This window comes from Eublepharis macularius, chromosome 5 (genome assembly GCF_028583425.1).
Source record: "Eublepharis macularius isolate TG4126 chromosome 5, MPM_Emac_v1.0, whole genome shotgun sequence".
NCBI classification, from domain to species: domain Eukaryota; kingdom Metazoa; phylum Chordata; class Lepidosauria; order Squamata; family Eublepharidae; genus Eublepharis; species Eublepharis macularius.
This window is the reverse complement of record NC_072794.1, coordinates 67,027,470-67,054,993: the sequence shown is the minus strand read 5'-3', so window position 1 is coordinate 67,054,993 and position 27,524 is coordinate 67,027,470. Positions and strand designations below refer to the sequence as shown.

Here is a 27,524-nt window from a genome sequence, read left to right as displayed (position 1 = left end):
AAGGAAAAAAACCCTCTCAACACCAGCTCATAAAATACTCAGTACACTTATCAAAAAGTCAAGCAAAACATTTGATTGACACAAAAATTGTCATATTAAAATTATAAACATCAATAGAATGTGTGTCAGAAGCTTCTTTCATCTTAATATGTAATGCTGACTGGTTTTTAGAAAAGTTAGAATTAAATAGTCACAAAACTGAGTTCTTCATGTTGCTGAATAAGTTTCAAGCTACCTGCCATAATAAACAATGTGTCCGGTGTACTGGACCAATATTACTGTCACCTGATAAAGGAAGAAGGTAAGTGATGTACTTATACATACTTACTTAAGTAGCTGGACTAACAGAGATTTCTAATTATGGCATTACATGCCTTCTAACAGTACTTCAAGTGAAGAAGAAATGCAAAGTAGATGTGTTTGTTAGTTCTTGGAAAAACAATTCCATATTCAGAAAACATAATATTCTGCAAAATGAAGAGGTATGAAAACATATGGCCTAGTGAGTCTTACAAATAGAAGACTGCTCTGGCTAGTCTTCCATGCTTTTAGCAAAATCCACTGATACTTACTGTATGATCAATCAGTCACTGTTCGTGAGATTTTGGTCCCCCCACCCCAAAAATAGTCAAAGCACTGAACTACACATTACAAATATATCCCAAAAAAAGGCTCACTATTTTGTTATTGAAATGCATCAGGAGGCTGTGACTTTTGAGCAGAGGAACAGCGCAGTGAAAGTGATGTTTAACCCTTTACTTGCCTATTGTTTTTCTATTCAAAACTGTACTGTAGTTGCTCATACCCAGAGCACTGCAGAAATACATTTGCAAATATGTATCCAGGAATAGACACAGGTGTATGTGACAGGGCCAGATCTAGGGTTGCCAGCGTCCAGGGCAACCCAAGTCTGCACAGTATGCGCATGCTCCCGGCACTGCGTGATGTCACTTCTGTGATGTCATCACGCAGGGCAAGGCAGGGCGTGCCGCCCATGCAGCAAGCCGGCTGCCCCAGCACACTGCAGAGCTGGCAGCGGCAGCGAGGGTGGCTGGCAGGCCACCTGTGCCATTTGCCTGCCCCACAGGACCAGGGCAGGCGAATGGCGCAGGCAGCCTCCCAGCCACCCGCGCTGCCACCACCAGCTCCACGGTGCACCGGGGCAGCCGGCTTGCTGCACGGGCGGCATGCTGACAGGGTGGCCGGCTCGCCCTGCGCCCCCTGTCCTGTGGGGCAGGCGAATGGCATGGGCAGCCTCCTAGCCCTCCGCTCAGATGCCTGCTTGCTCCTGGTGGCTGGCAGCTGCGCCTGTCGCCCCCTCTTCGGCGGTGCCGGGGGCAGACTACTCCCCCTGCCCCTTCTAGATTCGGCCCTGGTATGTGATTTCAAGTATAACAGCAGCCCACAGTGAAAGGGTTAAACAACTTGATCATTCACAGATTACTTTTCATTAAAGAAATAGTTGAGGTCTTGTTATACTGATTATTTTGCCATTCAAATTGGGAGATTTATACTGACATCTCTTCCTTTTTCTTATTGAAAACACACTCCCAACACACTCCTTTTTCTTACTGAAAACACACTCCCAACTCTAACCAACCACGTTTATTAATAGTTTCTTCTTGACTGAAGATGGGCAAAAGAAAGTGAGGACAAAAAAGAAAGATCAGTACCACATAGATCCGTAAGAGTGAAAATAAGGCACTGATTAACAGCACTGTTTCATTAGAAGACAGACTGACTGGTTCCAAAAGGCACAATGGATGGATATGCCTTCTTCTAATCTATCCATATACAGAACTAATCCAGATACATATCAGGTGAAGTTCAGTGTATTCTTCCTACGTTTGAAAATGAAATAGTCTAAAACCAGGCAATGATCAAGGGTGGAATGGACAGGAATAAAGCCGGCCTGTTCAATTTCAAGCAGGTTATTTTGGTCTAACCATTCCCATAATTTTTGCCAGAGATGTTTGGTGTACAATTTACAAATCATATTCAAAAGACTAATCAGCATATAGTTCGATGAATCCAAGGGGCTACCCTTTTTAAATAGGGGAACAATTATGGCCAGGCTTCAGTCTTTGGGAATCTGAGATAATGTATCTATATAGGAGAACAAATTTGCTAGAATTGGGGTCCATCAGTTTATATGCGATTTCAGGAGCTCGGCAGCTTTTTAGCGGTTAAAAAACGCAGGTTGCTTTTAGCTGAAAATATGCTTTAATTGCTTTTCACTCTTTTTTTTCTACTCCCACTGTTAATTCCTATCAATGTTTCGCTTACCACTATATTTTGATGGGATAATTTATCCCCTATCTCAGAACTGTCTTGTTTTACTGGCTTTTTGCTGTAATAATAAACCATAACCATAACAAGCCTACAATACAAAAGTTAGCTTTACTTTCTCATTTCTTGTATTTCTTTTCTTTCACCTCTCCATTTACTTCCCTCTGTTCTTCCACACAGGATGAAATATAGGCTTTAAGCATATGCAAAAAAAGAGCAAAGTTCCACAATTTACCCATAAGGACTTTATGCAAAGAGATATGCAGTTGACAAACCTACCATAAGAGCTGTTTTTTTTCAACAGCTTTCCCTTCCAAACTTATCACATCAACAAGTAAGAAAATATGAAAGGATAACAGCAAAGATGCCCTTCTAATAAAAGGAAGGGGTCTTTCACCTAACAGAAGTGATACTTCTTGAACAGCATCACTGGAACTAACCTCAAACATGAACCCCCTGCCTCACTCAGCAGAACTGCTTTCTTGTAGAAAGAGTAATCCAAATGCTCTAACGTTTGAAACATTAATGCCCTAAATACTTTTCCTTGTAACACTTTATAATATAATTTGTTATAAACACAAAGAACACATTACTTTTCTTCAGCTGCACCAAGTGCTTTTGTAAAAAAAAAACAAACTATTTGACTTAGTTAAAAAGCACAAATCTCAAGAGGACGACTGCATTTCTGACAATGCATTACAAGGCAAGCCAAGTATACACACATGCAAAAAGCAGCTGATTTTCATGGCTAAAGCAAACATACACACTCATAAGTGGACCATTCTGACACAGAAGCAAAAACAGGTTTTACTTACCATAACTGTTGTTCATCTAGGTCTTCCGTGCAGGCACACATGGGACTGCGCACGCGCAGGCCTGCCGATACCGGAGATTTTAATAGCTAAACACCACCAGGGGGCGCTCCCGCCTCTCAGCGCGCATGCGCGGCCGCTTTCCCGCCGAAACGGCCCTTAAGAGGCGGAGCGCCCCTCACATACCCTCAGTTCCTCTTTCGCCGCCCCCTGCAAGGTAAGTACCAAGAGAGTTAGCGGGGAAGGAGGGAGGGCATGTGTGCCTGCACGGAAGACCTAGATGAACAACAGTTATGGTAAGTAAAACCTGTTTTTCATCTACGGTCTTCCTGTGCAGTCCCACATGGGAAGATTCCAAAGCTAAATACCTGGGTGGAGGTGACGCCAAAGCATCACTCAAAGATGGAGTGCAGAACTGCCGTGCCCACCGCTGTCTCCTTTCTATCTAGGATATCCAGCGCATAATGCTTCACAAAGGTATCCGCCGAGGCCCACGTCGCCGCCCTGCAGATGTCCTGGAGTGGAACACCTCTGAAGAGAGCCGCTGACGACGCCTGGGACCTGGTGGAGTGGGCATGCACTTGCAAAGGACAAGGTAGGTTAGCAGCAGAATAACAGGTCAGTATAGCCTGGACCACCCATCTAGAGATAGTCTGAGCCGAAGCCCGGTTACCCTTCTTCGGTCCAGCAAAACAAATAAACAAATTAGAGTCAATCCTAAATGGTTTTACCCTATCTAAATAAAATAAAATGGCCCTGCGAACATCCAAAGAATGAAGGGCCGCCTCTGCCTCAGAAGCCGGAGTCGGAAAGAAAACCGGCAGAACCAATTCCTGAGATAAATGAAAACGGGATACTACTTTAGGTAAAAACTCAACCTTTGTACGAAGAACGACCTTCTCAGGGTGAAATTTCAAATAAGGGGGCTCGCAAGATAACGCTGCCAGCTCCCCAACCCTCCTGGCTGAAGTAGCCGCAACCAAAAAGGCCACTTTCATGGACAAAAAACGAAGCGGACAGGAAGCCAAGGGTTCAAACGGCTTAGACATCAAACGAGTCAGAACCAGGGGCAACGACCACTGAGGGACCAAAGCCCGCACAGGGGGAAACAAATTATTCAATCCCCTCAAAAATAATTTGGCAGAATAGTGGGAAAAAACAGACTTTCTATCCACTGGAGGGTGAAAGGCAGAGATGGCTGCCAGATAAACCTTGACTGAGGAGTTGGCCAAACCCTCTTGCTTTACCTCCCACAAAAAATCCAAAATCTCAGAAAGGGTGGACTCAAAAGGATCCAAACCCCTGCGACTACACCACACAGAAAATTTGTCCCACTTAAGGGCATAAGACTGCCTGGTAGACAAACGTCTAGCATTTAAGAGAACATTAGTCACAGCCTCGGAGAAGGCAGCCCCGGCCTGATCAACCACGCTGTGAGTTTGAGTCTCCTGATGTCGTGGTGAAGAACCCCCCCGCAGGTCAGGAGATCGGGAACCACCGGGAGACGGATCGATTGAGTCTGTAGACTCAGAAGGGAGTGAAACCATGGTTGCCTCGGCCAATACGGGGTCACCAGGATGACGGACGCTCTGTCCCTCTGGATCTTGCTGAGGACCCGTGCCAGAAGCGGGAACGGAGGGAAGGCATAACACAGGGGACCTGACCAACTTAACTGAAACGCGTCCCCACTTGATTCTGGGCCTACTCCTCCTCTGGAACAATAAGCTAGGACCTTGCGATTTTCCACAGTCGCAAACAGGTCCAACTCCGGAGTCCCCCATTCCGAGAAGATAGGGGCGAGATACTTGTCCTGGAGGGACCACTCGTAGTTTTCCCTGTGGAGCCTGCTCAGGTGGTCCGCCATGGAATTCTGTACCCCCGGGATGTGAACTGCATGCAGCCAGACAGCATGATCTATGGCCCACTTCCAGAGTCTCATCGCCTCTGTGCAGAGAGCCACAGACGCCGTGCCACCTTGCTTGTTGATGTAAAACATCGCCGTCGTGTTGTCGGTCAGGACCTGAACGGACTTGTTCCGCACGACATCTGTAAAGGAGATCAATGCATATAAAATTGCCCGCAACTCAAGAACATTAATATGTTCCTCACGTTCAGATTCAGACCATAACCCATGGGCATAAAGGCCAGCACAGTGAGCCCCCCAACCGAAAAGGGAAGCATCGGAAGTTACGGACAGATGAGTTTGGTGAAAACCAAACTCCATCCCTTTAAATAAATTAGCATCATCCCGCCACCACTCCAGGGAGGACAGCACCCCCCTAGGGACAGAAAGTCTCCTATTTTGAGAATCACGGGCCGGTGAGAATACTGAATTGAACCACAATTGGAAGGGTCGCATAAATAACCTGGCCAGCGGAACCACAGCCGTAGTAGAAGCCATGCAACCCAAAAGGGTCTGGATAAAGCGAACAGATTGGAAACGACACCTCTGAAGGGTCGAAATAAGCCTCTTAATTTTTGCAGCACGCTCTGAAGGCAAGAAGCCTGCATCCCGAACACCATCCAAAACCACTCCAATAAATTGGATGGAGCGCACCGGGGTCAACTTGGACTTCTTCTGATTAACAAAAAGACCCAGGCGTAAACATAAATTTAAGGTGAGATACACCTGATTGGACACAGAGTCAGCAGAATCACCAACCAAGAGCCAGTCATCCAGATAAGGAAAGATCTGGCAGCCCTGGAGACGTAAATGAGCCACCACTACTGCCACACACTTGGTGAACACCCTAGGTGCAGTGGCCAACCCAAAGGGTAAAACATTGTATTGAAAGACACGTTGCCCATAGACAAAACGTAAAAATTTCCTGTGTTCAGGGAAAATTGAAATATGAAAATACGCATCCTTCAGATCCAGGACTGCAAACCACGACTGTTGGGGCAACAAGGTCAAAACCATCTGTAAAGTAACCATTTTGAATTTACGAACTCGTATAAATTTATTCAAACCCCTAAGATCCAGGATAGGCCGAAGCCCACCATCCTTCTTCTCCACTAAAAAGAGGTTGGAATAGAACCCCAAACCAGCTGAAGCAACCGGAATCTCCTCTATAGCCCCTTTCTGCAATAGGGCTGAGAGCTCTCCCAGGATCTCTGAACGAGGGGGGTCAGAAGAAAACACAGGGAGACGTAGGTAAGGTAAACCAAGAAATTCAACTTTATAACCAAACTGGATAATAGACAAAACCCAAACATCGGAACAAATTGAACACCAGGCATCCAAAAAAGCATTAAGCCTGTCCCCAAATGTGGGGTCAGGTCCCTGTGATTGTCAGAATTGCTTATGTAATTGGTCCTGGTCCTTGGCCTGATGCTGTTGGGAACCAGGCTTGGGACGTTGGCCCTGCCTTCGTCTGGGAAAGGCAGATTGTGGGCTCTGGTAGCTCCTGCGCTGCTGGTAAGCATACCCTTGATAGGGCTGATAGCGGTGTTGTCTGCCACGCTGGAAGGAGCGATAGTATGGGCGAGAAGGCTGCTGCGACGGCTGGTGTAGAACCCCATATGAGCGGGCTGTCAAACGATCAGTCCTCTTCTTAGAGAGGAACTCGTCAGTTTTCTCTGAAAACAGAGTGGTGCCCTCGAACGGCAGGTCCTCAACCCTGTTCCTTGTCTCAACTGGCAGGGCGGTCGTGCGAAGCCATGCGTACCTGCGCAGTACCACCGAGGAGAGAAGTGATCGAGACGCAGTGTCTCCCAACATTAATTTGGTGTCTGGAGAGACGAACAGCCTCCTCCTGAATGACCCGAAGCAGAGTGCGCTGATCTTCGGGAAGCTTAGGAAGAAAAGACGCCACCTTCTTCCATAAAAACAGCTGATAAGCCGCCATCATTGCGGCATAATTCGCCACTTTGATGCCAAACGTAGCCGAAGTATACAACTTCCTACCCAAGGCATCGATCTTTCTACTATCCTTGTCAGTTGGAGCCGATAGCGAGCCCTGGCGAGGCCGAGCTTGCATCTCCTCGGTGACAAGTGAGGATGGAGGAGGGTGAACGGCCAGGAACGGATGAGCATCGTCCTTGGTTCGGTACAAGCTCTCCACTTTTCGATTAGTGGCGGTAGCAGACGCAGGTCGAGACTGCAGCGTCTTCCATAGATCAGCAAACCCCTCAATAAGGGGAAAGGCAATCGAGGGAGTAGAACCCGAATAGATATGTTGCAATATCTTATCAGTAAATTTAGATTCAGTGGAAGTCACTTCAAGGTCCAGGGCTTTCGCCATTCTTTGGAGCAACTCGTTGTAGGCCCGAAAATCATCAGTAGGTGAGGCCTCATCAGATGGCCCAATCTCCTTTTCAGGTGACTCCGACAGAGGAGAAACACTGTAACGGGCCCGGGGTCGTGGAGAGACCCGATCCGACGGGAGGCGGGACGGGTCATAGCCAACATCGGAACCGACTCGAAATGAGGGAGACAACGAAGCACCTCTATAATGCCGGTCCGAGTAGTATGAACTCTCCCTACTAGAGTAACGAGGGACAGGATCATCTCGACGTCGACTCTCCCTGGATCGGCTCCGATAGGACCGTAGGGTCCGACAGCTAGAGCGACGGGCGGACCGACTCCTTCGACTCCGAGCCGACTGAATAGAGTCCGATTCGTACGAGGCCGATCGAGCCCGACCGGAAGGGGTAAGAGGCTTCTCGAGGAGAATGACATCGTCCTCCTGAGCCACCCGGTCCGGAGGAGTCTTGGACTGCGGACGATCACTCGCCTCTGCTCGCTGCTCCACTTGGACGGGAGCGGAGTCGACCGGAACCGACGGGGAAGAGGTGAGTAAGCCTTCCAACACTGCCGTATCATGCTTACTGGAATGCTTATGCTTCTTCTTTTTCTTTTCAGGAACGGCCTTCGGTCTCACAGCAGGATCCGAAGTCATCGGAACCGTAGAGGTGGTCTGAGTTGGCGGAGTCGACCTCGGAACCGACGGAGTCGAACCTCTATGGGCGCCACGAGCAGGCGAAGCCGAGACAGCCGACGAGATCGAAGGAGGTCGACTTGCTAGATGTCTCGGAACCGAAGCGGTCGGTTCCGACAAACTCCGACCCGAAGGGATCCTCTCGGACCTCGACTCCGAGCGACTCGGAGACGGCTGAGAACGAGGAGTCTTGGAACCCGAAGGTACAGGAGGACGAGAGGACGCAGACGGAGCAGACGAAGACTTCGGTGGAGGGTCCTCGACCGACATCGCACGCTGCCAGAGAAAGGCATGCAAACGATCCGTCCGTTCCGCCCGGGCCTTGGAGGTAAACGCGCGGCAATGCTTGCACGCCTGAGTGTTGTGAGTTTCCCCAAGGCAATACAAACAAATGGAATGGCCATCCGACCTTGTCATCTTACGATTGCAGGTCTCGCAACGCTTAAACAAGGCCTTCTCAGACATCGCGAACGAAGAAAGCTGTTAAACCTCAACGATCGGCGGCGAAAGAGAAACTGAGGGTATGTGAGGGGCGCTCCGCCTCTTAAGGGCCGTTTCGGCGGGAAAGCGGGCCGCGCATGCGCGCTGAGAGGCGGGAGCGCCCCCTGGTGGTGTTTAGCTATTAAAATCTCCGGTATCGGCAGGCCTGCGCGTGCGCAGTCCCATGTGGGACTGCACAGGAAGACCGTAGATGAACAATGAAATTTAGATGTGTTTGTTTTATTCAGCTATCAGATTTTAATGGAAATGTGGGCAGTGTCTGCCTACTGCTCACCTTCCCCATTAAAAACTGACAGATGCATAAAACAGACTCAACAGGGCCTTCTGCAGGTGCCACCCAGCAAAAGAGAAAAATCAACAGCTGCCCATAGACATGCTTTCTCTGGGGTGGATCCAACTTTATGGAACAGCCTGCCTGAAGAGATCAGGAAAACTCCCACTATCCTGGCTTCCAAGTGTGCAAAACCAAATTATTCAGTACAGCTTTCACACACAGTTAATAGGGATGTGTTCAAGGTTATGTTTCAGTAAAGGGATAGGGATTGTTGATGATACCATTGTCCACTGTCTGTTATTGTTGTTTATTTTGTTATATTCAAATTGCTTATGGATTGTTTAAACTCTATCAGATTTCAGCTTGTTTTCAAATTGTTTTGCAATCTATACCCTATTGTATTGTTTACTGAAATCCCAGTTGATTGTTACTGAATTACACTGTGTAATCCCATTTTGAATATCAGTGAGAAAGGTGGGCCATAAATAACATAAAATAAAGAGCCATTTGGATTTTTTCAGTGGGAGCCTAGGCAAGTGATAGCAGCAATCGCCATGCAACCAAGTCAGGCAGCTTACACCTGTCTGATGAAGGCAGACCAGAACAGCCACATACCTAGTCTAACATAGCAACAACTAGTCCTATTTCTCTGACAAAATATCAAATGCTGCTGTTAAATAGGCTTCTAAACCTTAAAGAGAAAGAGTAGGATTGCCATAGCATGCACTTGGCTCTTGTTCAGAAAAAATGCTACTTATCAAAAGTTAATGATACGTGACAGAACACTAGTTAAACTGAAAAGGCTGGATCAACCTCCACTCCCTCTTTCCCCACATATAAGTGGAGAACAATTGCACAATCACAAGGATATCCGAGATTCCTATGAATTGCTACCACCTACTGCAGATCCCCATGCCATATCCCATGTTTTTGGACAGTCTTTCAATAATAACTTTTAGGAATAGTGGACTACCACATCAAGAAAAATTCAAGGAAAAAATTAAAAAGTAGACCTCTAGTTGAAGTTCTCTGGATCATGCCCAAGAATTTCAAAAAAGAAAGCACATAATTATTACTGAAGTATATGCTCTCTTACTGTGGTGTGGAGTTAGAGGATGAGCCCAAGATGGTATTATTTATGTTACTGGGTCCTGTAATAATACTGCCTGAGCATAAGTGAACTGACTTAATTAAATAGCATCGCTTACAACATAATCACATCATGCGGAAAGGGATACAACACACAATCTCATAAATATTTCTCACATCATAATTAAGCACCTTTAAGACTAACCAACTTTATTGTAGCATAAGCTTTCGAGAATCACAGTTCTCTTCGTCAGAACTGTGATTATCGAAAGCTTATGCTACAATAAAGTTGGTTAGTCTTAAAGGTGCTACTGGACTCTTTTTGATTTTGCTACTACAGACTAACACGGCTAACTCCTCTGCATCTATGATCATGATTAAGGAAGCTGACAAAGGAGGAGCAGTTGTCATCTTGAATAAGCTGGACTACATACAGAAGGCTGAGAGACAACTCTCCAATACTATGTTTTACAAGCTACTATCCTCAGATCCTTAAAAGGAGTAAGAGTTAAATACAATTATGAAGGGACCCATGCATTTACAGGAACAGATTTACATGGGCACCCTTCAGGAACTCTGGCCGGGAACTTTTATCTGCTACTAAAAACACACACTTCAGGCAACCATATCACTTCAGGCATCATCATAATCAATGTAGTTATATGGACTCCACCATATATAGCTTTATAGCTACTGGACTCCTGTGTAATTTTACTATATAAAACTATGTCATATTTTTCAAAACTAGATGAATGAAAAACTATTATAAACAAACAAAACTTTATCTTATTTATCATGGTTTCTGCTGCTAGTTTGTTTTTCCCTGCATCTGCAGCTCAATGATTTCACTTATTACAAAACTAACACAGTAAACACTTTTGTCAAAGTGGGACATACTGACTAAACATGGTATGTATAGAAGTTCGGTTGCAGGATGTGGGCATGATCACTGTATGAAACAATGATTACGAGCTAATTTTTACAGAGACAGCTTTGCATATAGAAATTCTGGGAGCAGTCTCTAAAGCAACACTCTACTTTCTCAGCTTGTTCTTTATGTGCAATACTACTGCTGTATTAATCTAGAGAATTAAAGAGAAATGTTATTACCTATTTTTCTGCTTTGTCTTTATTAATCTCTAGAACCTACTATAATCATTTTTCCTCACATGCAAACTTTCAAAATAATTCTCAAAAACAAAAATATGCCATAGCCAAACTATTTATATTTATGCTATTACTGATTCCTGATTCAACAAGGAATCCATTAAAAGTTAAAAGTATTCAACCATTTTATGCCACTATTTTCAGGATGTCCTGGGTTTGTGCAAAAGCACATGCTCACGCTCTCCACTGGCATTCAAACATAGTTTAGAGCTGAGAAACCTATGCTGCCACTACATCCTGAAAGTAGGAGGGTCATGTTTGACCAGATTGCTGCAATCAAAATTATGTTTCTTAAAAAAAAAAAAAACAGAAAAAACTTAAAATTCAAGTGCTCTTGTACTGCCATCTTCTGGCACAAATAATAACAGAGAAAATCTTTCATTTCTCTTTTAGAATTAGACTTTCTCATATAGCTGATGTTCTTACTGGGCTGCACAGCCATTTTTCTGACTGTAAATGTCTTTGTTTAATGTATGTCACTGCTCTGCATATGATATGCTTATGTTTATTATATCTTGGTATTTATTTCTGTTAACCTAGTTATCTTATGACCCACCGCCTCGCTGATGTGAGAAACCAAGGGATGGCACTACAGTGGCTAGCCTTCACGGTTGGGAACAGAGGGTGGCACTGGGGGAGAAGTTATTGTCCCGCCAGCCACTAATATGTGGTGTGCCGCAGGAGGCGATACTCTCCCCACTATTGTTTAACATCCGTATGTGCCCCCTTGCCCAATTGGTGCAAAGTTTCGGGCTTGGGTGCCACCAATATGCGGACGACACCCTGCTATATCTGTTGATGGATGGCCGGCCTGGATCGGCCCCAGATGTCCTAGAGCATGCTTTTGAAGCCGTGGCTGGATGGTTGAGGCAAAGGTGGCAGAAGTTAAACCCTGCAAAGACGGAGATCCTGTACGTGAGCTGTGGAAATGTGGATTCAGAACCCCAGCTCCCTGTACTCGATGGGGCGGTGCTTACACCAACTCCGAGAGTCAAGAGCCTAGGGGTGATCTTGGATGCCTCCTGGACAATGGAGGCCCAGATCACTGTGGTTGCCAGGTCCTCTTTTTTCCACTTTCGATAGACCAGGCAGCTTGCCCCTTCTCTCTAGTCTCATGACTTAACTATAGTGGTCCAGGCAATGGTCACCTCTAGGTTAGACTACTGTTAACGCACTTTAAGCAGGGTTTCCCCTGAACCTGATCTGGCAGCTACAGCTGGTGCAGAATGCAGCAGCACGTGTTATCACAGGAATGCCAATGCTTGAGCATATAATGCTGGTGCTGGGACCAGCGTATCTGCGGGACCGCCTCTCCCCATATGAACCTCAGAGGACTCTCCGTTCTAGTGATAAACACCTGCTAAAAGTCCCTGGCCCCAGGGAGGCCTGCCTGGCATCAACCAGGGCCAGGGCCTTCTTGGTCCTGGCCCCAGCCTGTTGGAATGCTCTGTCTAATGAGACCAGGACCTGGCAGGATTTGTTATCTTTCCGCTAGGCCTGCCAGACAGAGCTGTTCCACCAGGTGTATGGACAGTGCTAAGCAGAGCCCCCTGGCCAGTTGATTACAGAATAAGCCCTCCGTACTAGTAACACCCCCATCTAGTAAACAGTCCCTGCTGCGATGCTCTGGAGAAGGGCAAAGGTTGGTCAGTTGGATTTTGTCCTGCTATGTATAGGTATATATATATATACGTATTTTAACTGTGTAATGTTGGATGCTTTATCGTTTTAATTGGTATTAATTGTTTAAGGCATTTTATACTGTGTGTGGTTGTAATCCGCCTTGAGCCTTCAGGTGTGGGGAGGGCAGAATATAAATTATATACATATAAAAAATAAATAAATAAATATTCTTGCAGTCACTCCCAGTTATTTATTCTCACTGTATTCAGGCCTCTCTCTTCTGTTTTTCATTGTTACCTGTGGTACTGAGTACCTTCTGATTTTGGTTTTTCAGAGGTCTTTTCCCTTCTCTCTCTTCTTTAGACTCTCCTCTACAGTTAGAGATAAGGACTGCAACTTCTTATTAAAAGATGAAACAGCACCAAAAAAAATTCCTCTCACTATGTACTGTGGAACACTTCTGCTATTTTAGAAGTATTTCTCTGGATCAATTCTAAAACCAGCAGCTTCAAAGAGCTGCTTAAATCTAATGAATCACTCTAATATGAGGTCAGCTTTACAAAAAACATTAAGGAGATAAGAAAAAAAAATCCACCCTCAAATTTATGCTAGTACCATGACTTAGAGAAAAGTAATATGCTCTATCTGTAATGCAGAAACCAGAAGGTTTGCATGTTATGACTAGAACAAAAATTTTCATATCCAAATAAACATGGGAGAGGCATAAACTTATGAAGAAATGCAGGACTTTTTTTCAGCAGGAACACAGTGGAACAGAGTTCTGGCACCTCTTGAAAATGGTCACATAGCTGGTGGCCCCGCCCCCTGATCTCAGGGCCCCGCCCTAAGCCCATCTGTGGGGAGGGTGGGGTATAAATCGAATAAAATAAATAAATAAATAAATAAATAATCTCAAGACAAATCTCAATCTAAACTCCCCTCTGCCTGGAGATCAGGGGGCAGGGCCACCAGTCATGTGATCATTTTCGCCGAGGGCAATTTAAACTTTAAAAAACTCCCCCCTTGTTCCAGCTTACCCAAAGTGACGTCATTGTGTGGTCCTGAGTTCCACCACCTCTTTTCCCAGAAAAAAAGCCCTGAAGAAATGTGTATTACTGTCCTCAATGGAATTACCTCAGCAGACCCCTGTGGTGGTTTTTAAAAGTTTGAAATCTCATTACTTTATTCTGATCCTATTAGTTTCCCTTACACCAGTGATCTTCCATAAGCAGGTATCAAGAAAAATAACTGACACAGATAAGGATGATAAATGAGATGTTTAGTTTCTGCTTATCCTGGCTCCCTCTATTTGCCCAATGTCCCACAGTAAAACTGTTTCCGAATTTCTTTTCCTCCTGCACAAAACCAAACCTCCTCCTCCTCCTCAACTCCCTTGCATCTCTCAAACATAGCATTGTTTGTTGTGCTATTAAACTGTCTTCTTGGGCTGTTCTGTAGAACAGATCCCCCTCTGAACTGTTACTGTGAGGACCTGCTGCTCAACTTGTCTGTCACTTCCTATCTCCCTAGCTTGTGGTTGCATGCACAGCAGGATGGTTGCCTCTGCCATATCAATTACTTCATTCTGTGGACATGTAGATGCTTGCCCCCAGAATCATTTGCATGGGTATTCTAACACAAAAGAGCACTGTTATGGTGGGAACAAAGACATTCTAGGATTTGTCTAAAAATGCTGACTGTTGAGGTGGTGTGTAAAAGCAGAAAGTATGAGGAGACGTTTTAACCAACAAAAAAAGTTCCTTTATCTCTATTAAATGGGAAATGCTAAAAAGTAAGAGTTATCACTGTATTAGAAGACAGCAAAGGATAATAGCAACTGTAGCCAATTAAGTCTTAAGAGACCTGGCTTCTTTTTTACTAAATGGACTTGTTCTTGAATAATTAAGATCCTCAAGTACTGCCATAAGCAGATGCAGTATTTTGGAGAACTCGATAAAAATATGCTGGTTTAAGATGTCCTCCAAATTGGCTCCCCTCTTTTTATTGCTTACAATGACAGTTTGGTATAATAGCAACCATACTATTTATTTATATTTTATGCATTAAAATATTTATATCCCATATTTCTTCATGGCTTGACCTGTCTTACAAATCATAATTTAAAACACAGACTCAAATATAACCCCAAATAACCTCCATGCCTAAAAGATGCCTGCAATCTATATCCCATAAAAAGCCCTGGCAAATAAAATGGCTCTGCAATGCCTCCTAAATATGTCTAGAGATATCACCCCTACCACTACCACCTGAGGGTTCCTGTTCCATAGAATGGCAGCTACAACAGATGAGACATGGTTTACTACAAGCATGAGAACAGCCAATAGTTGGCATCCTGAGGATTGTATCTGGCACAGGCGGGATATATGGGAAGAGAGAGTCCTTTAGATATATGGACTCTGGGCCATGAAGGGCTTTAAAGATGATAACAACAACAACATTCGATTTATATACCGCCCTTCAGGACAACTTAATGCCCACTCAGAGCAGTTTACAAAGTATGTCATTCTTATCCTCACAACAAAACACCCTGTGAAGTGGGCGGGGCTGAGAGAGCTCCAGAGAGCTGTGACTAGCCCAAGGTAACACCCAGCTGGCTTCAAGTAGAGGAGTGGGGACTCCAACCCGACTCTCCAGATTAGAGTCCCACACTCTTAACCACTACACCAATAATCATAATCAACACTTTAAACTGAACTTTGGAACAATTAGGCAGCCACTATATTTGTTTTAGAATAGATGAAAAGTCTTTGTCAGCCATCCCCTGACGATAATAGGATTGCTGCATTATGAACAACTGCTGATTCTGGACTGTCTTCAAAAGCAACCCAACACACAGTGCATTATAGTAAACCAACCATAAGGTTACAAAAGCATGGATGGGGCAGATGGGCTATCAAAGCGAATGCAGCTAATAGAAGACAATCTTTATTGCATTTGGAGTTGGAGATGGTAAGCACAGTTCCTCCCATTTTTTCCTCACAACCACTTGGTGAGATAGAAGAGAGTACGCCTTGCTCACAGATTTCAAGAGACCATCCTGGCTGAGTATAGCTTGTATCGCCCGATTTCTAGTCAACATGCCAACCATGACACCACCCAGGCTTTTCTTACTTATCACCTTTGCTTACCTTACCTTTAGGTTAAGCTTTTAAAGCAGTATTTAATGATGTTTTTAACCTTTCTCCACTAGAGAGAAATACAGATTCTTTAAGAGGCTTCTTTTTAAAAGCACCTTTGTTCAGCACTATCATTTGTATAGGGTTATCACCAGAGTGTTTTTAGCCTCTGGTGATGCATCTGATAAGGTACCTAAGGAAAGGAAGGAATAAAAAAAAAAACCCTGTAAAGTCATCTCAGAGCACTTTGGGCTCTGAGTTATTTACACTTTCTACATGTATTACTCAAAAGAAATCTGTTACATAACCAGACACATCTAAATATGAACCAGGAAACTATCAAGAAGCAATGACTAAAAGAACACTCTCAAGATTCATTTCTTCTGAATGATGCATCACCAATGAAACATTTTAAATATGCATGTATCTATCAAGAATCACAAAATTCCTGGAGGTTAATGAGGATTCCTTAAACTGAATCAAAGCAGTCAATAATTGACTAAAGTAAAGCATAAGTCTTAATGAGCTTCTTAAAAGCTAGTTCATAACAGTATATCCTTAGGGATATGATGTGTACTAGCTGCCAGACTTCTTCCACAAAGCTTCTAAACATGACCAACAGAAAGATTGTACTGAGCATTACAACAAATAGAGATGTGCCCCAGCAACCAATACTTTAATGCATGGAGTATAAGAAAGATAAAATCTTTGTACATGCAATTAAAAATAAGAATTTCATCAAATGGTTCTGGTTCCAAAATGCAACTTTTCCACTTTAAAGTCAAAGCAGAAGGAATAAAGAATCCAGCTCCTACTATAAGTCTCATTCAAAGCTCCTTTAGAAGCTCCAAGGGCAAAGATCAAAATTACATATGTAAAGAGGCACATGACAAGTATCTTCTAAATAACCATTAAACTGCCTGTCTTGCTATGGTAGCCAAGAGAATTAGTAATCTAAACCAAACTGTTATCCTTTAGAGTTGAAATACATTAATACAGATAGAATACTTGACTGACATGGAACATGGAACGTGAGAAGTATGAAGCCAGGTAAACTAGAAAAGGAACATTTGAACATTGCAGTCCTAGGTGTGAGGGAACTAATGTGGACCGTCTCAGGACATTATCAGTCAGAAAACCACACAGTGTTTTACTGAGAAAATGAACTCAAAAGAAACAGTGTTGCTCTAATAGTGAGTAAGACATAGCAAAGAAGTCAAAAGCTACAACGCAAAATCTGACTAAATAACATCAATCCGACCTCAGGGAAAGCCTGTTAACATAACCATCATTCAAGTTTATGCTCCAACTACAGTTGCTGAGGAAGAAGAAATCAAAAACTTTTACACAAGTGTCCAAGAAGAAACTGACCGTGCACCTAAACAAGATATGCTGATAATCATAGGTGACTGGAATGCAAAAGTAGGAGATAGTTGGAAAATTTGGACTAGGGTCACAAAAAGCAACAGGAAAGCGGCTCATAGAATTTCATGACGCTAACAACCTGTTCATTGTTAATACATGCTTTAGGCAACCAAAAAGACAACTGTATAAGTGGAAATCACTGGGAGACCAATACCAGAACCAAATAGATTACATAATTGGAAGCAGAAGATGGAGACGCTCTACTCTCTCTGCTAAAACAAGACCATGAGTTGACTGCAATACAGATCTTGAGTTGCTAATATCAAAAATTAGAATAAAGCTGAAGAGAAACACTAAAAGAATCTAAGTGCCAAAATACAATCAAAATAATATTCATGAAGAATTTAAAGACCAGGTAAGGAACAGATTTGCAATACTAAGTTTAATTAATCATGAGCCAGAAGAACTATGGGCTGAAACCAAATGTCAGTCCCTGGCAGTCAGCTCCCCAAGTTCTCCACAGTTAACACACAGGTGTTCCAGTTGAAGTAACTTTACTAGAGATCCATTCAGTTCAAGGTGCTCAGACAGTGGAATTGGCAGAAGTGTCTTATGTGGGGCGAGCAGTATTAGTTATTGGGGATATTCCCGCCTTTGGGAAAGAGGACCGTTAACCGGGGGTGGGGGGTGTTGGAGTGAGACATTGTTTTAGAGTAGACAGTGAGAAATATGAACTTATCTTTGGTTCTCAAGAAGGATACACTTTGAACCAGTTTCAGCTGGCAGTCAAGGACACTGGCTCAGTGGAGTGAAAAAGAGAAAGTAAACATTTGCGAGATAACCTACTGGCACTGCAGCAATAAAGAACTTCCCATACTCCCACAGACCAGAAGCAGAGCCCATATACATTCATGGCAGATATGCAGGAGGCATATATGATGCCAGAGATATTATTAAGGAAGAATGTGCACACACTATTCTTGTAGCCAAAAGAAAGCCTAAATGGATGACTGAGGAAACGCTTAAAATTGCTAAAGATAAATGAGAAGCAGAAGATGACTGAAATAGGGTCAAAATTCTAAATGCAGATTTTCAGCGACTTACACGCAGAGACAAAGAAATCTATTATAATAACCAGTGCAAGCAACAGAAGACAACAATAAAAAAGGAAGAACCAGAGATCTGTTCCAAAAGATCCAAAAAATCAAAGGGAAATTCAAGCCACAGCTTGGGATGCTGAAAGATCAACACAGAAATACAGTATCTGATCTGGACAAAATAAAGGAAAGATGAAAACAGTACACCGAAGAACTATCCAAAAGAGATGGAAGGATGACAGATACTTTCGACAAAGAATTTTTTGATGAAGAACCAGAAATCCTAGAAAGTGAAGTAAAAGCTGCAGTCAAATCAACTGAGAGAAACAAAGCACAGGAAGTGCTTTGTTTTGGAATACCAATAGAGCTACTACAAGCTACAGAAATGGAATTCATCAGAATCTTAACAAGAATCTGTCAACAAATACTAAAAACAAAACAATGGCCCACAGACTGGAAACGCTCAGTCAACATTCCAATTCCCAAAACAGGGGATGCCAAAGAGTGCAGCAACTATTGGACTATTTCATTAATTTCTCATGCAAGCAAAGTGATGCTCAAAATTCTACAGTGGGTATAGGCCTAGAAATCAGCAAGGAGCTGTGTATGTATAACAAATATACAGTCACATTTAATAAATCAACAGTCCTCTTAATCACTAAAGATCCAGTATTGAATGTGTACAATATACATAATTACAATAAACACAATAAACACTCATCCAAAAGGGGAACCACGTCCCTCACCAGTTCAGTGTCCAATATGTCAATTCCAAAATGCTCAAAGGCTAAATAATTCAGTTCACTGAGGCAATGGACCAAACCAGTCCAAATGGTGAGGTGCCAAAGAACAATCCGTGTTGGGAGGCAGTGTTACAATCCACAAAGGAAGATGCCTGATGGAAAGGCGGTGGGTGAAATGCAGAAACGGAGTTCCACAAACCGGGTTCTCCGCCGCCCTACAAGGCTCCGGATTCAGATCTTGTTTCGCGGCAAATCCACTTCATCAGGGGACGGTATGCATCACACCACAATCACAAGTCCCCAACCTTCTGTGTGTCCTGAATTCTTGTGCCTAGCTTCAACGCACATGGAGAGAGGTCCTTGTAGGGCGGCGGAGAACCCAGTTTGTGGAACTCCATTTCTGCATTTCACCCACCACCTTTCCATCAGGCATCTTCCTTTGTGGATTGTAACACTGCCTCCCAACACGGATTGTTCTTTGGCACCTCACCATTTGGACCGGTTTGGTCCATTGCCTCAGTGAACTGAATTATTTAGCCTTTGAGCATTTTGGAATTGACATATTGGACACTGAACTGGTGAGGGACGCGGTTCCCCTTTTGGATGAGTGTTTATTGTGTTTATTGTAATTATGTATATTGTACAACTTCAATACTGGCTCTTTAGTGATTAAGAGGGCTGTTGATTTATTAAATGTGACTGTATATTTGTTATACATACACAGCTCCTTGCTGATTTCTAGCCCTATACCCGCTGCTGTTCTGGAGCTGCCTCTCTGTCCGTTTGGTTTTTTTGCTCAAGATTCTACAGCAATATGGAACGAGAAATGCCAGACGTTCAAGATGGATTCAGAAAAGGAAGAGGCACTAGAGATCACATTGCAAATTTATGATGGCTAATGGAACATACTAGGGAATTTCAGAAGAAAATCAGCCTCTGTTTTATAGATCACAGCAAAGCTTTTGACAGTGTGAATCATGAAAAGCTATGGAGAGTAAAATAAATTCGAGTGCAACAACATCTGATTGTTTTGTTGTGCAACCTGGACAAGAGGCTACTGTCAGGACAGAATATGGGGAAACAGAATGGTTTACAATTGGCAAGGGTGTCAGACAAGGATGCATGTTATCTCCCTCCCTGTTGAACCTCTATGCAGAGTATATCCGCATAGCTGATCTAGAAGATGGTGGAGTGAAAATTGGTGGAAGGAACATTAACAATTTGAGATATGCAAATGACACTACATCACTGGCAGAAAATAATGAAGACCTGAAATGACTATTTATGAAGGTTAAAGGAGAAAGCACCAAAGCAGGATTAACAGCTGAACATCAAGAAGACAAAAGTAATGACTACCAAGGGCTTACACAATTTTAAGACCGACAATGAGGAAATTGAAATTGTCCAAGATTTTCTATTCCTTGGCTCAATCATCAACTAAAAGGGAGACTGCAATGAAGAAATCAGAAGAAGATTGGAAGAGCAGCTGTGAGGAGCTAGAGAAGATCCTTAAAGATAAAGATGTCTCTCTGGGAACCAAGATCAAGATAATCCATACTATGATATTCCCCATTACCATGTATGGATGTGAAAGATGGACAGTGAAGAAAGCTGACAGGAAGAAAACTGATTCATTTAAAATGTGGTGCTGGAAGAGAGTTTTGGGATACCATGGACAGCCAAAGAGACAAATAGGTAAGTACTAGATCAAATCAAGCCTGATTTCTCCCTAGAAGCTAAAATGACAAAACTAAGGCTATTGTACTTTGGTCACATCATGAGAAGACAAGATTCTCTGGAAAAGTCAATAATGCTAGGAAAAGTGGAAGGCAGTAGGTAAAACAAGATGGCTTGAAAATAAGTCATGTCCTTCAGTTTGCAGAATCTGAGCAAGTCTGTTAATGACAGAACGTTTTGGAGGTCTTTCATTCATAAGGTCGCCATAGGTTGGAGGTGACTTAATGGCACATAAACACACTTGACTGACAAGTAATAATGGCATTATTTCCCTCAAATCTAATTTCATGACTATGATTATCTTTGTAAGAGAGACAGTTTTAGTAGCTTCTTCTAATCAATGGCCATAGGCTCTCTGATTAGGAAGCAGCACTTCAGTTTTGTATTTGGAGCCTCCCCGCCCCAGGTTTCCTAAAATAACAAGGTCCATTATTCCCTCTGGGAGATTTTTCCAGTGGGCTGGGGGTGGGTTTGGATGTTTTCCATGCAAACTACACCAAAATTGCAGCTGACTAAGGGCTGATGTCCTCTAAAGATCACCTCCTAAAAAGAACTAACAAAGCCCTACAGAACCGAAGAGATGTAAAATGTAAAAATGTTTCTTGATTCCTTGGTGTTAAATTAGGATGGCTGTAACTTTTGTGAGTGCAAGCGCACTAGGAGGGAAATGCATGGGCTTCAAACTTTTTTTAAAATCAGACTTCAAACTTGTGGACTTACTTGCAAAGCTGCTATTGACAAACAAGGCATTAAAAAGTTCTCTTATTTCCACCCCAAACTAAATAATCTTATTGTAACTGATGTGACTTGAACATAAAAACTGTCTTGGCCTGCCTGCTACTGTCTCACAGGCAAGACAAAGAGATAAAAGCCCTTGTAATTCATAAAACATTTCTTTAAACATTTTGAACTCTTGCAACAGATGGGAGAAAAAACCTGTAGTGAATTACTGCCACTGCATCATGTTAATTTCCACAATATGTTAAGTCAAACAAGTTATCTAAAATCAGCACAGAAAAGTTCTGAAGCTAGTAATAGGGGTCAAGTTCTGTGAGATAGGAGAAAAAACTACAACTTTTGATTGATTCACAGTGCCTGAAGGGATTAATTGAGTATGATAATCTCAGCTACCTTAAAGATTTATTATTAGTAATAATTTCTGTTCACAATAAAACTATTTGACTATTCAGTATATAATGTAAATGGAAGTCCAGCAAACAAATAATACGTCTGTCATAATATATTTGATTGACAAGGTTATATATTCTTCAAATAAATGTAATACTGTTTTGTCTAATAAATGTGATTCATATTTTATAACAAATTATATTGAGGGCACTGTGCATGTGTGAATACAGCTAGCCTAAGAGTCCCCTGATCATATGCAGAGATAAGAGATACTCAAAGATAGCTGAGGGCCTATATAAACCACAGATACAGGGACATTATAAGCTCTTAAGGTTAGCCCCTACTTTATTCTTACCACCACAATGGGAAATTTTCCTGCCAAAGATGATCTAAACAGTCACCTATACACAAGCCCAAACTCCTCTTATCACTGCAGCAGGAGCTCACTCTGAACACAGAAAGGGGAGGGAGAGGGAGACCTGCCAAGCTGGCCAGGGGCCTTTGTTGAAGAAGCATGCACTATCAACTCTGCAGAGTCCTTACAATTCACCAAGCTTCCCAGACTGCTCCAGTAAAAATTAGAAGTGTTTTGCTTGTTCCAGTGTACATATAAACCAGTGGATTTATATGTATATCTAACTAGAGATGGGCACAAAAGTTAGATGTATATCTAACTAGAGATGGCCACAAACTGCAAGATGAACTAAAGTTCATCACGAACTGACCCAGTTTGTGCTTCGCGAACCAGCAGTTCATGGAAGCACGTATTCCACAAAATTCCACGAACTGGTCTGCTGGTTCGTTTGATTCGTGTTAAACCCCAATACCCCTTTCCGTGTCACTGCTAAGCAGCAGAGAAAGGGGCATTTCAACCCCCCGGATCAGCTGCTTGTCAGGGATCTCACCGCCAAGCAGCTGATCCAAGCCAGCAGGGGTGAAATGACCCTTTCTGTGCCGCTTTGAAGCAGCACGGAGAGGGGCATTTAAACCCCATGAACCACAAACCAATTCGCAAACTGAAGTAAGTTCGTGGTTCATGGTTCGTGAAATGGAAGAACCACGAATCGCACGGTTCGTTTTTTTCTTGGTTCATGCCCACCTCTAAATCTAACGTATGAAACTGTTCATTTAAAGTTACCAGTCCAGATACAGACAACAGCATTAGAGGAAGTTTAAACCCAGCTAATATGGGAATTTAGTAACAAAGATCAGGATAACTAATCTGAAAGATGTATACACTCAGTTCTTTTGCAATACTATTACCACCCTAATCACTAATCAGTTTATACACTCTGCTATGTACACACGTATCACTAATTAGAACAAGGAACACGTTTATTTTTAAATCATGATTAACAGAATAAATATCTCACAAATGCTATAATGAAACCTGGATTGCAAATATTCTACTTATCGTTTAGTTTCCCAAATAAAACAGAGTTAATTAATTTGGGCAATTTACAGCTAAAGATTCCTCAAGAATAATATGCTATAAGCTATATTCCTGTAATCATAAAACTAACAGAAGCCCCACTTCCCAATAAAACCTATTATTCAAACAAGACTACTTGGGGGCAGAAGCTACAAGTTTTAGTAATAAACAAAAACAGAATCCATGGTTACCATAGTTACACATACTCTTTGTTGTGTTTCAAAGCCACATGATCTGATTCAAAGAAATATACATCAGGCTCTTCTTCCTCATCCTCTACAGCATGAAGACTGGCACTCTCTTTGGCAGATGGTAAAGATCCAATAACGAGTCTAGCCTCTGAGGGTGGTTTGCTTAGTCTTTCATTTACACAGTCCCCCAAGTCACATACGCTCTCTTTCTCACTCTGAGTATTTTCTGTGTTTATAGCAGATCCACTGATATTAGTAATACTTGATTCTACATTCTTTCCAGGGGCATTATGATTGATTTCCTCAGGCTGTCCATTTTCTCTACATGGAGAGTTATTTTTAATAGGGCTACCTTTGGCTGAGCCTCCCCTCCATGGTGATGTTCTCAGAGTATATCTGTGTTCTTGAGGTTCTGATGCTGATGTAATTTGGGTTGAAACACAGTCCAATGCAGAGATTGGTGGTTCAGGTTCACCTGAGACTGATGTACTGTTATGACAGTTGTCCAAGTTGCTGTTGGTATTTTCAGCAGACTGTTCTTTTGAGGCACTGCTATCCCCTACCACATCTACTTCCTCCTCAGAATCCCTTAATAAAGATGACTGGATTTCAGAAAAGGACCCTGTACCCGTACCTGACTCATGTGCCTGATTAGCAGGTTCCTCAGACAGAGAGTTGGTTAATTGTTTGTGGTCCTCTAACTTTAACTGTTTTTGTGAGTTTGTGCAAGGCACACTGTGGTCTACAAAACTGTCCTCCTTACTTCTGTTAAGAAAAAATGAAGAGTGGGCCAATGAGTTGCCATTTTCTGCTACAGATTTTTCCTTGGATGAACAGGAATCAGCATTGTGCAGTGTGGTATTCCCATCAGACTGACAGTCACACTTGATCGCATCTGAGCCTCTCCCATCAACCCCATTGACAGTCTGATAGCTTATGAGTTCTTCAGATATTGAACTGTTAAACCTTTCTGTGCATGCATTTACTTTTTTAACTTCCCTTTTATCACTATTGTCCAATATAAGATAGCGACAAGCACGTTTAGTTCCTGGAGAGACTGCAACATTGTCCGATAGTGAGGTTTTGCGCTCCAATCGATCCTTTCCTGTTTTAGACGGTAGCACTTCTTCTGAACTATTTTGTGCCTCTGAGCGAAGGCAGCGCTTAACTCGCTTTAAAACCGGTGAGACAGGTTCCACTTGCTTCTTTTCACAATTCTCCACAATCTGTCTGTCAACACTATCCTTTTCTGAAGTAGACAGTCCTCTCTTTCTAGGGCTTACCCATGACTCCCTAGAACTTTGATGTTTTATGTCATTTGTTCGTCCACTGTTACTTCCCTTCTGTGTCTGCAGAGATTCTGGTTTCTTCTTTGGAGATCTGGATCGTACTTGTGGAAGAGAAGAAACTTCCTCTGGGTGAGCGATGCTACGGTTTCTTAAAGTTCTGCCACAAAAATTTTCATCCAAACCATTTAACCCCACTGTTGATCTTGTGACACGAGTAGATCGAGAAGCAGCCATACTATGGCACGTCCCTAAAGTATGTTCCTCATGATCCACTCATTCTGAAACCTTCAAAAAAAGGTAAACAAAATAATGAGAAAAAGCATCATAGCAGAAATCAGGCTAACATTTATATCATACTACTTAATGGGGATCACTATTATTATAGCTATCTTATTCTGATATTAGGACAATCATCTAATATTTAACTGTAGGCTTATAGTACTAAATGTATCATAAAACACTAATATTTAAACACATTCACTACATGAAAACTGTCAAAAAAACAATGGCATGAAAGCAACAAAAATAAGAGAATGTTTTCGTATGTTTTTATAGCTTTATAACCTTAATTAAGGTCACCTGGACATCTAATGCATCAAAAGATGCTACAAAGCTCCTGTCAAACTTCAGTAACCATGTTTAACTTGCAATTCAAAACTTAGTTCCTAAAATCTATAGAATAAAAAAATTGCAAGAGATGTAACGATAGATCATTTAATCATACACTGATCCCAAGATAAGATATTCTATAACTAAACCAAGGTTAGAGTTTTGTCTGGAAGCAGAGACAATGATAATTTTTCCTTACATTTTAAGACAGAATTGAAGCACTTCTTTCCTAGCACAAATAGCTTGGTTAAACAGAGGATACAGGCTGTCATTTTTCTACAGCAAATGTTAAGGAAGTTGACAGAGAACTTAGAAATAGACTCTAGCAGGAGTGGAAGGTACCTCTGCTCATGGAACGTGGGGGGGATTTCCATTAACTTCCCACTCCTACTGCAGTCCTCTAAGCTGCAGAGAACACACAGCGTTGCTGGGGGCGGGCAGGAGCATTAAGAGAAGGTGAGTATCATCCACTGACTAGAACTTCACTTCAAATGACCCAGCTGTGTATCAATTAGTACTTTAAATTGCCCAACTATTTGAAACAAGCATACATAAATGAATTGCATTGGAGATAATCTAGTCATAGTTTGTTCAAATTTAACAGCAGACTTTTGAAGCTCTGTCTAAAGCATCCTTCATGCCTGTCTGAATGTTGAAAGTGTCCAAAAGGATATTCCTGCCTCCTTTTTCCACCTTGGAATCCCTTAACCAAGCACTTGTGATCTCCTGAAGTTGCAGAAAGTTCATTTTGAAAAAGAGGCAAATTTCAAAACTGTAAGTTGGCAGGAGCTAGGTTATATTTTATTTTATTCATTTACTTCATTTATACCCTGCCTTTCCCCACAATGGAGCCCCAAAGTGGTTTACATCAATTTATGACATACTTCTTTTATAGTTTTAGGTGGGTAGCCATGTTGGGTCAGCAGTAGAATCTTTTTGGTATCTAAAGTGCCACTACACGTCGTACAGGTTCTTTTTTAAAAACCTAAGTGTCAATTCATGTGTTTACTATGATCTATGGAAGGCTTCTTGAAACAGAACTTCAAAGTCATTTCCCTTGAGCTAGCCTCTTATATTAGGCTCAGTGGTACAGGAGCTACCGAGAAGTACTACTTAGGGGTGTGTGCTTCGGGTTTCTGATTTGGGTTTTTAACCCGAATCAGGCCCAATTCAGAAATCCCGAAACAAAGCTTTCCGAAGTGATTCGGGTTGCTTCGGAAAGGTTCGGGGGCCCAGGGTTAAGTTTAAAGGGTCCTTTTGCAAGTGGCAGGAAAGGGCCCTTTAAACTGTCCCATTCCCAACCTTACCTCCCCGACCCCCCCTTACCTGGCACCGTGGAAGAGGCGGCCCTCCTGCCTCCCCACTGGCCTCAGGTGGCAGCGGCGGCCCTCTCTGCCGGCTAGTTGACCATGGCTGTGCAGGGAAGGCCTTCCGCCCACGTGGCCATTGTCTGCGCCGGCAGGCCATGTTGGCAGGGAAGGCCTTCTCCACCAGCCAACGCAGCAGCGGCTCCAGTGTTCTGCCCATCAGGTAAGTGGGGTGGGGGATGGGGTTTAAGGGTGGGGGTGGGCCTCCCCCCTCCCATCACTTCAGAATGCTCCGAATCTTTCCGGAGCATTCTGAAGCGACTCAGAAACCCAAATCCGAAGTGGCATGCTGCTTCGGATTTCAGAATTTTCCGGATGTTTTTCCCGCTTTGGGTTTACCCATATCTTTTTTGCATGCACACCCCTAGTGCTACTGTTTCCCTATGCTACCAGAAAAGTTCAGGACAATGTAGAAGCAGCCAGCACTGCACTTCCTCCCTAGATTACCTTTAAGCTAGTTTTCTAAGGATTTGAACTGGGTGGAGCAAAGCTTTTCATATTACCCTAGTGGCCTAGGAAGGAGTGATATTGCTACAGCAAGTCATGTACCCTTGTGCTAAGGAATCCAACACAACCTTCCTTTTCAACTGTCTGCTCTGTCCCTTCCTTAAATCCAGAGCTGTCAGCCAAATAACCACTGAACTCATAGAGTTACTGTATTAATGGCAACAGGCCTTGGTACCAATTAGCAGAGCTGATGACTGCCAGACCCCTTCTATAAAAGGCAAACTGAT

At 42.9% G+C, this 27,524-nt stretch overlaps 2 protein-coding genes across 7 annotated transcripts in view; both read right to left on the bottom strand.

Moving 5' to 3' along the window:
- Nucleotides 1-27,524, bottom strand: part of ZZZ3 (zinc finger ZZ-type containing 3) — a 76,821-nt gene that overhangs the window by 17,544 nt on the left and 31,753 nt on the right. For all 6 annotated transcript variants that reach the window (XM_054981996.1, XM_054982001.1, XM_054981997.1 and 3 more), the window contains one exon: nt 23,541-25,099. In XM_054981996.1, coding sequence (XP_054837971.1) covers nt 23,541-25,048 — 1,508 coding nt within the window. In that variant the 5' untranslated portion in view covers nt 25,049-25,099. The remainder of the gene's footprint in view (nt 1-23,540; nt 25,100-27,524) is intronic.
- LOC129331441 (uncharacterized) lies at nt 3,133-5,380 on the bottom strand. Its single transcript, XM_054982002.1, has 2 exons — nt 3,470-5,380; nt 3,133-3,311 (listed from the first exon to the last, which is right to left on the bottom strand). The coding sequence occupies exon 1, from the start codon at nt 4,880-4,882 to the stop codon at nt 3,494-3,496; it is 1,389 nt and encodes a 462-aa protein (XP_054837977.1). The 5' UTR covers nt 4,883-5,380; the 3' UTR covers nt 3,133-3,311; nt 3,470-3,493.